At 36.7% G+C, this 11,986-nt stretch overlaps 1 protein-coding gene and 1 pseudogene across 1 annotated transcript; both read left to right on the forward strand.

Annotated features, from left to right (window-relative positions):
* Window positions 1–3,693: 3,693 nt before the first annotated feature.
* Window positions 3,694–6,903, forward strand: LOC126633548 (uncharacterized; annotated as a pseudogene).
* An 858-nt stretch (window positions 6,904–7,761) lies between these two features.
* LOC126631111 (protein NETWORKED 2A-like) lies at window positions 7,762–11,637 on the forward strand. The gene is made up of 2 exons (XM_050301264.1): window positions 7,762–8,211; window positions 8,664–11,637. Exons 1-2 carry the CDS (start codon window positions 8,118–8,120, stop codon window positions 11,471–11,473), a joined length of 2,904 nt encoding a protein of 967 aa, XP_050157221.1. The 5' UTR covers window positions 7,762–8,117; the 3' UTR covers window positions 11,474–11,637.
* The last annotated feature ends 349 nt before the right edge of the window (window positions 11,638–11,986 follow it).

Raw genomic sequence — 11,986 nt, forward strand, 5'->3', positions numbered from 1 at the left:
CATGCCAAGTGCATCGTTGGTGTTGGCTAATTTAATTAATTAATTAGGCAGAAGGGCACCAACAAACCATCAATCTCAATGGATCATTGGATGATTGAATGAAAAGAATCTGACAAGAGGCCCGCGTCATATCCTAAGCTATAGATCGATCCTTTTCCTTCTGTTCTTGGTGACACGTAGTTTCAGATTGATTTGGAAGAGAGAAGGTTCTTGGCCTTCGAGGCTTTGTGGCCAAAGTACAAACTCATCCATTTGTCCTTATCTTTCTTCTTTGCAAGTGGACGATGAAAGCAAAATTATACCCTCACTAATTTTTGTATGGACACATACAATATACATGCACGAGATAAGTTAGCATACGAAAGATCAAATTTTTGTCCCCTGTTATTAAAAACCAATGAAATGGGCAATAATAGCTTTTCTTGTTCTTAAAAAAGCTATATACGTTATATAGAAAAGCTATATACGTTATATATTGTCGGGAATATATTAATATATTATATAAATTATGGGCTTTTTAATATTTTAATTTTTGTCCCTTGTTATTTAAAACCAATGAAATGGACAACTCCTCCAGTATTGAGATTATTATAAGGTATATATAATTGTATATGCATGCACGAGTACGAACAATGTAGAATGTACTCCTGACGTAGTTATGGACAGCATGCACATGCAGATATATGCATGCATGCACAGGCCATACAATTATCGTATGGTAGCAGCAGTCTTTTGCTATTTTGGTTGGAAGGGTACTTTTATCAATTTTTCTTCAATAGACCCGCCTGCTCAATAGTATGAGAAATGAATTGTCATAGTTGAATAAAAAAAGAACTATTTTGTTTAATTGTCAAGCTAATGATATAAAGGCAGAGTCCAAACTATTTGAAGACTTATATGTAATTTTACTGTTTAAGTTGATAAACTAGTCACCCAATATCCTTTGTTAGATCAACTAATATCCTTTGTAAGATCATATAAGCGATATTTTTATTTGATATAATGATATTTTAAACTAAAGAAAATGAGATATTCTACTAAGAGTACGAGGGATTGAGTTGGGCCACACAATGAGCCAACTAATAATGCAAACATAATACGTCATTACCATTGATGTGCAAGGAAAATATTCTACTCTAATGGTAAGTGAGATTGAGCTGAGCCACATAATAACCCAGCCGATAATAAAGTATCGAACTCAACTTAAATATAATATGTACTCGCGATTCATGTGAGTAACATTAGACCTTAATACTAGTTAGAATCAAACATGATTTCGCAATATCATAATTTCGCATACAGGGTGTTGGAATAAAACAAATTTAGGGTGTTCAATCATATCATATTTTTAATTTTTCTAACTAAATTATAAGGGTTTATAGTTTGTGCCTTGCATTTGAGGTCAAAATTCGAATCTCATTCTCGCACTTCAAACTGTAATAAAAAATCTAAAACATTATATATCTATAATAATAACAAAAAACGAAAGTTCTTTCGTGGGGAATCGGCTTTTTAAAATGTTGTCTAACACGTCGTGGACCTCGAGGTTAAACAGTAAACAAAAGATTAGCATCACTATATATTTATGCGAATAGGGGAAGGAGAGGAGTGCAAATAACATTGTGGCCGCGTTATCTGTACTCATTCAAAGGGATGGGAATTGCCAAAGTTTCTTGCACTCCAAGAAACAAATAATACTACTACAAGTCTATAAATACCAAATCCTTTTAGCATATTTTAATTCTTCATCAAATGACATTCTTTGTTTTACTTATTCAAATATGATCCTTTTCTAATCTCATACATTTCAATCAGCTTAGGTATTGAGACGTGGATTTAACACATTGTAGTATGATGAGCTAATTTGGTGACTAAGTTTCGACATTTGTGATAAAAATATAAATGTAATATTGTATAAGATACATCTATTTCTCTAACGATGATAATTCACATGTCTTTAAAAGATAAATACGCAAGAAAATTGTTTATTATTCCACTTGTGATTTTGTGTTCAATTCTTCCTCACCTAACATAGCATGTATAAAAAATGATAGATTCGTGAAACACGTATATCAATTCCCATAACATGGCAATTTCTGTTATTTTTATTTTTATTTATTTATTTATTTATTTATTGGTTTGGTACATTCTTCTCTTGGGGTAGGCCGTAGGCCTCAAAAACCTTAAACAAAAGGGCGGAATTTCCCAACAAGTGGGTTCTAAGGTTCCTTGAAACACAAGCACACGGCAAATGGCCTTTAAAATTCAGGTCAAATCCAAAGTCCAAGCCACCAAAATTTACCAGCCGTCTCTCAAATAACCACACACCTCGTGTCCTTGGAATCCATAAAAAACGTGAATCAGGTGAATATCAATCATAAAAAACGACCGGTTGATTATGAGATGACTAATAATACATGTTCAGTCATTTGCGAATTTGATGTCAAACTTAAATAATAAATTAACATTGCTTTGATATTCTAGAGCTCGTTTGGAAATACTTTTATAATGACTGAAAGCGTTTTTTATGATAATGATTTTGGAACCAATCTTTAATAAAAATGTAAGTAAATCATAAAAAAAAAGTGTTTTAGAAAGCCAAAAAATACTTTCACCAAAGCGCTTTTAACTATTTTAAAAGTACTTCAAAACAAGCTTATAATATCAACTTTTAACGTCAGATAAAAATATGCTCGAATTAATTGGTCTAGCTAATTCTCCACCCTTAAGAATATGTTTTATTTATTAAAAAAGTTGAGGTTCTACTTAAAACTTAATTCATTATATCGTTTACACAATACAACTTTCATGAAACGAGTATATTGTTATTATAGCAAGTGACCCTTTAATCAATAATTTTTCAATTGGAAGTAGTAGATTGTCATGGGTGGAATCACCTTTGACTTCAACGGACTGCATTCATGGGTGGAATCACCTTTACTCAATAAGAAAAAAAGATTAATCTACCATCAATTATTTCTTTTATTTTCCTGCATCACAAATCTGACCTGGCTTTTTTTAACCAGAATAGAGAAATTGACTTGAAAGAATGAATTTTTGCTCACCACCTTCGAATGACGATGCTGTTTGTCGAATTTTTTTATTATTGTTGAATGAATTTAAATTAAATATTTTTTTAGTGGATAAACACAATTTTAAAATATAATTCAACAGTAATAAATAAAGTGGTAAGAAAAAATGCAACATTTCCAGAGTTACTTGCGTGTATGATCATCATTCCCTTAATATAAGCACTCGCTTGCACAAATAGAAGCGGTATGATATCCACACATCTCTTTTCACTTCTCACACACTCTTTTAATTTTCGATCATCGGATCGGATGAATTAAAAAAGATCAATAGACAGAAATTAACAAAGAATGTGTGAGAAGTAAAAGGAACGTGTGAGACGTCCCCAAACATAATAGCCCTTGTCTTGAAAGCAGAATACCCAATCTCCCTGACCCCTTTCTCAGTTCTGACTGAAGACTCACAGCTGAAAAATTAGGGTTACTTTCTTGCAGAACCCCTGAAAAATTAATTAAATCTAGTTCACGCTCCGAAGTGTGTATATATATAAATTAAAAGTTCCTGATTCTATCTTTTCGTCTCGAACAAAAAGACATTTCAGATACTTTTGTTTCGGGCTTTGAATCTCCATTTGATATTCCAATTTTGAACCACAAGGCAAGCATTTTAATTTGATTTCCCCAATTTTCTGGGCTACTTGGTTTACGACGGTTCAGATAAATTTTCCTTGCGGAGAAGTTGTTTCTGGAAGCAAGACAGATCGAAATGCTCTAACTTTTGTGTCGATTTTTTGCCCAGTTCTCTGGTTTTTCGTTTACGAAATCGAAAATTAGAACATGGGTTTTGGTCAATTTTTCGATTTGATAGTGTTTTTTTTCCGTGAATTTCTGTAGGATTTGTTTGTGGGATTGAGTTGTGCGTTTGAACTTGCAAAGGGGATTGAGTTGTTTTTATTTCTGGTTCTGTAATTTCCAAAATCTGCCCATTCCGTAATTGCATTCGTAGCTAAATTTGGCAAAATCGTGTTTTCTTCTTTGGGAAAGTTGGTTTTTTGACAAGGAAGATTTTCTGGGTCGGATTCGGTTTGTTGGTATTGCGCGTCTATATTCATTGAATTTACAGCAGTTGTTTTACCTTATCTTTTGTTTGGTTGCCGAGAAAATTCATTAGAGGGAACATTCGGAAACTTTTACCGACTCAGCCAAAAGAATCATACTTTGCTGATGCCATTTCCTGTTTAAGCTTTTTCTCAATATATGTTATGAATGTGAGCAATTTCCTTTTCTGCTGTATAGAATTGATTGTATTGATACAGTGATTGATTCTGTTGTTATGAACATTTCATGGACAGGCTGAAACGTTTCCACTTCCACTCGTTAAGCCCGGGATACTCTGCGCAACTGGAAAGAGATCTTTGAGTGGAAATGGCTGTGGCTTTTACCCAGCTCTCATGGTGGTTGTGGAGTGGAAAGAAAAAAGAGCCTATAATCCCAAAGGGGTCCTCCTTAAATTCTTCCCCTGAGTCGAGAAGGGTGAGGCGCAAATGGCGTAGTCGGGAAGAACGGAAAATTGATAGGGAATATGATGTTGTTCTTGTGCCATCTGAGGGTGTATGTGTTTCTGGTTCTGAGTCTGAGGACTCCGATTGGTCGGTTGGATGGTTGGAGCCTCTTGGATCTGGGTTCCCGAGTGATGACGATGCAGACGATAGTTTTGCCGTGCTGGTTCCATGCTATGGCCATGTTATTCATGATATGGTGAAGGATTCAAAGAACAATTTCTTGAGCACTGTTGGGAACATCCCAGATGGCCATTCAGATGGTAACAGCTTATGCCTTATATGACTATTTATCTCTTATTACAAAAACAAAAACAAACGTTTTTTAGCAATGCTTTCATGTATCCTGCTTGATGAAATACCATATCATAGTTGATACGAAAATTTTGAAAACCTTAATTTTAAATGTTTAGTACCTGTTCATTATAGGCCCTCTTTAGAAATGGGGCTCTTGCTTCTGTTGTTATTTTGGGGAAAAAGGAAGTGATTCTCAATTACTATAGGCTGGTTTAATGTTAGTGTTATGGCATCGGATATATGAATTTTAAGTGAGGATCACATTTTTGTTATAAACAACGTCGAGTTAATGTTGCAACTTTTTTGTTTAAGGAATATAAAAGAGCATTTACAAGTTAGTTTTTGAACTGGCTAAGTTTAGGAATATTCTATGTAATAGTAGAATCCACTGAAGAAATACAAGTTTTAGGAAATGGCGTTTTTCTTGACTTGATAATCAATAGATATTGGCACAGCTTGAGTGCCGGGCGGTAGACACATATCACACACAATTAGATCTTGTGTCTATATGTGATAAAAGTTAATGGTTGAAATTTAGCTTAATTTGGTGAATATTGGCTTCCTCTATTTCTGTCCTGTCATTTTGTCCAGATTTTCATGCATATTTTATGTTCACTAAATTTCACCAGTCATTATATTGATGCTGCAGTTCAACTAAAACTATGACATTAAGTGAAACTTAAATGGTAATAAAAGTGGAAGTAAGCACTCAGGAACTGACTTTAAAAGAAATGGATGCACGGTCTCATATATTTCTTGAATTTTTTAAGTAAGAGATTGTCCAGATTCAGTTTTATGTGATTTGGCACCTCTTATAGGCTTAGTAGGTTTTTTTGCTGTTGAATTTAAATATCTCAACATTTGGCACTTATTATAGTAGTAATGAAGCTCTATATTTCAATGGAGGCTTTTTTGGATTGGAGTTGTTGGGAAGGGAGGTTAAGTTCAATTGGTTGTCATCTCCGCTAAGCTAATGAAGACGATACTTTGCTTTTATTATAAGTTTGTTTGAGTAGTCCTTATTCCTTGCGTTGACATGTTCAGATCTCAGAGACAAATGTACTTGGTAGATAGGATGGGGGCTTGATGAATTAATTGGTATTATCGTTGCTCCTATTTGTGGTCTTTACCAGGAACTTATGGGCTTTGTTTGCTGTCTATTTTCTTCATAAATTCCACCAGAATCGCATACTTTGTTTATCTTATCATGTCTCTCTATTTCCTGGGTGTTTGCGGTAGTGTGTCGTGAAGTGGTTTGTGGTAATTGTTATTCAGCTTTCTTGTTGAGATGCAATTGTGTTCTAGTCATATGCAAAAGAAAAATTCTCTCTCTAGAAAAATGCTTTTCACGAGTAAAACGAACATCCAGTGCTGACTTGTTCTCTGCATTTTGCTTGGTTGTGCAGAGAGCACGAAATATATGGAAGAGTGGCTCTCTTCTCTGAGAAACAGCTGATGCCGGATGAAATGGATACCGGCCTGGTTTGATGTAATTACTTAGTAGTAGGGGACTGGCCAATATAACTTTGAGTAGCGGACATGGCTTGTTATGGAGGATTCTAGTCCCAGTATTGCTGGAAGGTGGTTTGCGTTCCTGCTGCCTTTGCCTTGGGATTGGCTGGGAAGGAGGCTGCTGCTGCCGTCTTTCTCGCAGTTCAAAATTAAGTACGGTACTGCTGTGTATAGCTAAAATCTCGAAAACAAAAAAAAAAGAAAAAGAGTTTTGGCTTGAGAAACTCTGAGGAAAATGAAGAAAATTGAGAAAAGGGAAAGAAAAGAGATGGTGATATGTGAATTATTTGCCTTAATTGTGATTGTTGGATGTAAATATGTGAAAGCATGAGAGCTAGGCGGCTTAATACTTCACCCTAATATTTGTTTGTAAATAATTTAGAAATTGTAAATCTTATGTGAAATAGAAGAGGTTCTTCCTAATGTTATTGTACATATTTGTAATGTGTAAATAATCATGTTGTAAACAATTTGTGAATAATTAAAAGAAAAAAAATTGTAAATAATTTGATAGCTCTCTCTCTCTCTCTCCCTCCCTCCACTCCAAATCCTAGATCCTTGAAGGATCTAAGATCACTTTCCGATGTATTGGATAAGTTCTATGTGTTAAGTGATGAGTGACATAATCTCATCCAAAAGAAGGGGTATCAAATTGACACCAACTGGTATCAAAGTTCAATACTCAATATGAAACACTAGCTTTTGGTTTAGCGGTACTGCTCCGTTTCAACATGGGAAGACAATTTCAAGTTCGAATTCTCCATCCTGTTGATAAAAGTAAAAGAATGAAACTACAATGACTTAGTTTAGCTATGGAGTAAACTAAGATGTAATGACTTAAGCTTGTAGGGTATGGCACCTTTGTTTTTGTGTTAAAATGGTAATCATCAATTTGTGGGGTGAATAGTAAATGATTGTAGCCGATACTACGAAGAAAATTACCACCATATCATCTAGAGTTTAGTTGGTTGTAAAACACAAGTCTTAATCTAATCTAAATTTCCGCAATGAAAATTTAAACTTGAGTGCATAATAGGAGCACATTGCGTTAGCCAACTGGTTGTTGGCTAGCATCCAGATGTGTCGGGAATGTGCCTTTTAGCGTCACATTACCTTGTTCATTGTCGTTAATTTCAGTAATTAAAATGTGAAATATTTGTCCTAGAACATTCCACAGAACATAATCATATATTAATTAATCAGTCACTATAAACTGATAAACATTGAACCTAGAAGAAGATGGAGCTCTTCCAAAAATAGGTAAAACCCAAGTTATTACCATAAAAAAGGGAACAAGAACAAAGACACGGATTCCAGCTTGTATTTTCCAACAAAACAAGAGAGGTGACCAAAACTAAATATTAATTCATGGGCTCTCACTCTTTTTCCCGATGATACAGCCAACCTGGCACACTCAGGGAATGCCACGTGGACAGCCTCACAGAGGGCTCTTGCATTTTTTGAGCTTTTCCAACACCTATAACTCAGGCGAAGTATCATCTCCTCCAATGTCTGGTCCTGACCAAGCCACCATTTGTTAGAGCTGTGTGTGATCAGGTCTCTTAATCTTTGATTAATTCCTTCACTAATCATGGGATCATGATTGATTAATTATTTTCTGTCATTCGATGCGTTTAGATTTTGTGTTTAATGGGTTTCTTCATGTAATCTTTGGTTTTGTTTGGAGAGAGAGAGAGAGAGGTAGAGGGAGAGAGGAGGAATGTTGCATAGAGCAGCAAGCAATGCATATTCATGGTGGTGGGCCAGCCACATCAGGACAAAGCAGTCCAAATGGCTTGAACAGAGCCTCCAAGGTATGTATCTGCGTGTGTGTTTGTGTGTAAATATGTGTGTATATATATGAGATTTTGATCCATTTGTTCTTCCTTATAGTTTTGATATTTCTTCCCCACTTTTTCAATTGATTTGGTCCAAATGGTGCCTTTTTCCCATTAATTTTTCTTTTATTGGGATTAATATATCTTATACATATGTTACGATTTACAAGACGATATCTTAAATTACTATAACATATGCGGAAGAAGAATCGAACTTAGGTAAAAGACGGCAAGAGCTCACTGCCCTAAGAAAATGGCCTAATGCTCTATGTAGGTTATATAGGTTGTAGCTGGAAAATGTTGGATGAATTGTCACAATGATATTTCGATTTTAGTACATTGGATTACAGATGATGATTTTTGTTTAAGAGGTTTATAATCTGATAAGCTCAAATGCCTGCTATAAGAATCTGTGACTTGAATTACAGATATGGAGGAGAAGGTTCATGATACATTGAAAATCATTGATGAAGATGGGGACTCCTTTGCAAAGAGGGCAGAAATGTATTACAGGAAGAGGCCGGAGCTAGTTGCCTATGTCGAAGAATCTTTTCGCGCATATCGAGCTTTAGCAGAGCGATATGATCACTTGTCAAGAGACCTTCAGAGTGCCAACCGCACCATTGCCACAGTTTTTCCTGAGCGAGTTCAGTATGCTATGGAGGACGAGGATGATGAGATTGCTTCTCAAACATCAACTTCTTCTGACGGTCCTAACAAAGTGTCACCGGATGCATCCAAAAACATTCCACAAGTCCCCAAGGCCCCCAAATATTTGAGGAGCAAATCCACGTTATTGTCGAGGAAGGGCACGCTTAAGAGAAATGCAAGTTCCGCTAAAGCTGCCCTAGCGGCTACTCTGAGGTCGGGGCTGACCAAAGAGGAGGCATTGGGAGAAATCGATAAGCTTCAAAAGGATATTTTGGCGCTGCAGACGGAAAAGGAGTTTGTGAAGGTTTTTTTCGAACGCGGATATGACAGGTATTGGGAGTTTGAAAATCAGATCACTGATATGCAAAAAAGAGTCTGCAAGTTGCAAGATGAGTATGGCATTGGCACTGTTATCGAAGACAACGAAGCTCGAACTTTGATGGCTGCCACGGCTTTGAAGGCATGCAAAGACAGCTTAACAAATCTGCAGGATAAGAAAGAGAGATCAGAAGAAGACGCGAGAGTTGAGCGCCAACGGGTTAGAGAAGCCTGCAGCAAGTTTGAGAGCCTCAGAAATGAATTTCGTTCGAAACACACAGACTGGTGCGACACTGATGAGTATGATTACGAGAATATTGATGTAGAATCAATAAGTCTAGATCAAGAAATACATGATGATCAGGACTCGTTGCGTTCTAGGGTTTTGGAACAGCTCGATACGAATTCAAACACCTCAATTTCTATGACAGAACTAGCAGAGAAAATTGATAGACTTGTGAACAAGATAGTGAATCTGGAAACCGCAGTCACTTCTCAGAATGCTTTGGTAAATAGATTAAAATCAGAAAACGACGAGCTTCAGGCGCACACTCGGAGCTTGGAAGAGGAAAAAGAGACTCTAATGGAAAATGCGGACAAGATGAGCAAACGGCTAAAGGAGTTGGAGGAAGAGCTGCGCCGAATTAGAAATTTAAACAGAAAAGTGGAAGACCAAAATAACAACATCCAAACACATTTTACAGAAGCTAGCTGTAATCTTTACCATCTGTCAGGAAAACTGAATAGTGTGAAGCATGAAGAGGAGGATGAGAATGCCGGATTGTTCCAAGATGTGAAAGCAGTTGATGCCAAACGTGAAAAAGAGATTAAAGAGGATTCAAATAAGGCAGTTCTTGATGATGATTTGGCGGTCTTGGAAGACAAAATGTCAGAAGGTGAAATTAAAAAGAAGAATGTTACAATTCTCGAAACTTCTATCAAGGAGGAAGACGAAGAAGAAAAGCAATCAGACCAACCAATGCAGCATGAACAGGGAGAGGCGCAAGATTTGTCTGAGGATGTTGATCCACAGGAATTGGAACTGGAGAAGGAAGAACAACCAAACTGGAGACAGCTGTTCCTAAAAGGGTTGGAGGATAGAGAAAAGGTTTTGCTGGAGGAGTATACTTCAATTCTCCGCGATTACAAGGACGCAAGGAGGAAGCTCGGCGAAGTGGAAAAGAAAAACCGGGATAACATCTTCGATTTAGCAATGGAGATTAGGGAATTAAGGGGTGCTGTTGTCTCCAAAGACAAAGAGATTAAACATTTGAAGCAAAAACTCGGTTCCCCAGAAACAAATCCGGAGGACAGTCCTGCAACAGTATATAAATTTCCAACTCAGGAAGGCCCCCTTGAGAGTCCAACTCAAGTCGTTGCATCCCCATACTCAACTGTTGCATCACCAAATTTGGATAAAGAGATGATTTCCAGCTACCTTGGTGAACAAGGAATAGAGAAATTTGAGGACTCATCAGGAAACTTAAAGGTCTTACCGAGAAAGGAGGAAGAGAGAATAATGAGGAGAAGACATACTGTTAGACCCCATTCTGTTTCAGCAATAGAAGGAAGGTTCCGTTCAGACATTGATGAGCTGTTGGAGGAAAATTTAGAATTTTGGCTGAGGTTTAGTACCTCGGTTCATCAGATACAAAAATTCCACACTTCGATACAGGATTTACAGTCTGAGTTGTTGAAACTAAAGAACAAAAAGAAGCATGATGGACATGCTTTACAATCGGATGCCAGGCCAATATACCGACACCTAAGAGAGATACAAACGGAACTGTCATTATGGTTGGAACACAATGCAGTACTAAAAGATGACTTGCAGGGTAGATTATCATCCTTGTGCCATATTCAAGATGAGATATCGAGACTCTCCAGTTTAAGTTCCGAAGGAGAAAATATGGAGCTTATAAGCAAATATCAGGCGGCAAAGTTTCAAGGCGAGGTTCTCAACATGAAGCAGGAGAATAATAAGGTTGCAGATGAACTGCAGGCAGGCCTTAACCGTGTTGATGGACTCAAGGTTGAGGTCGAGAAGACACTAGCAAGACTCGATGGGGAACTTGGGATTTCGGTATCAAAGAGCATTAACAACCCCAAACGCTCAACGAGTAAGTCTCGAATTCCCTTGCGGTCTTTCTTGTTTGGGGTTAAGTTGAGAAGGCAAAGGCCATCAATCTTTTCCTGCGCCAGCCCGTCATTACAGAAACAGCACAGTGATTTAGGAGCTGCTGCGCCACCTCCAGAACAACCTATGTAGATGATCTGTTTTATGATCTACTTTTATGTTTTGTAGTTTTAATGTCTTCAAACATTGTTGCACACAGGAACCCAAGAGAGTTTAAGTTCGTTGTGTTAGTTTTTTATTTGTATTTTTTATATTGTTGTATGATACTTATTCAGAATCTTCTCTTATTTGCTTAATCTTCCATAGAAATTGAATTATTTACTCAAACAGTTTGTATGCAGACGTACACGTGATAATTCAGACTATAAAGCCCCAAACTTTAACAAAAATGGTAAAAGTGGGTTGACAGTTCGTTTTTCAACATAATACAAGGCCGGCCCCGAGGAGTGCCAGATGAGGCGGCTGCCTAGTATCCCACATTGAGGTCCTCTAGAAATTGTCTGTGTTACATGGTTCTGTGAAAATACTACATACATTGAATGATACAAAAAATGAATAACAAACGTCGACATCCAAAAGGAAAAAACAAAATGATTGACAACGTGATAGTGTGCATACAATTTTTTTTTTAATAATTAAATTATA

This window comes from Malus sylvestris, chromosome 8, assembly GCF_916048215.2.
Source record: "Malus sylvestris chromosome 8, drMalSylv7.2, whole genome shotgun sequence".
Lineage (NCBI taxonomy): Eukaryota > Viridiplantae > Streptophyta > Magnoliopsida > Rosales > Rosaceae > Malus > Malus sylvestris.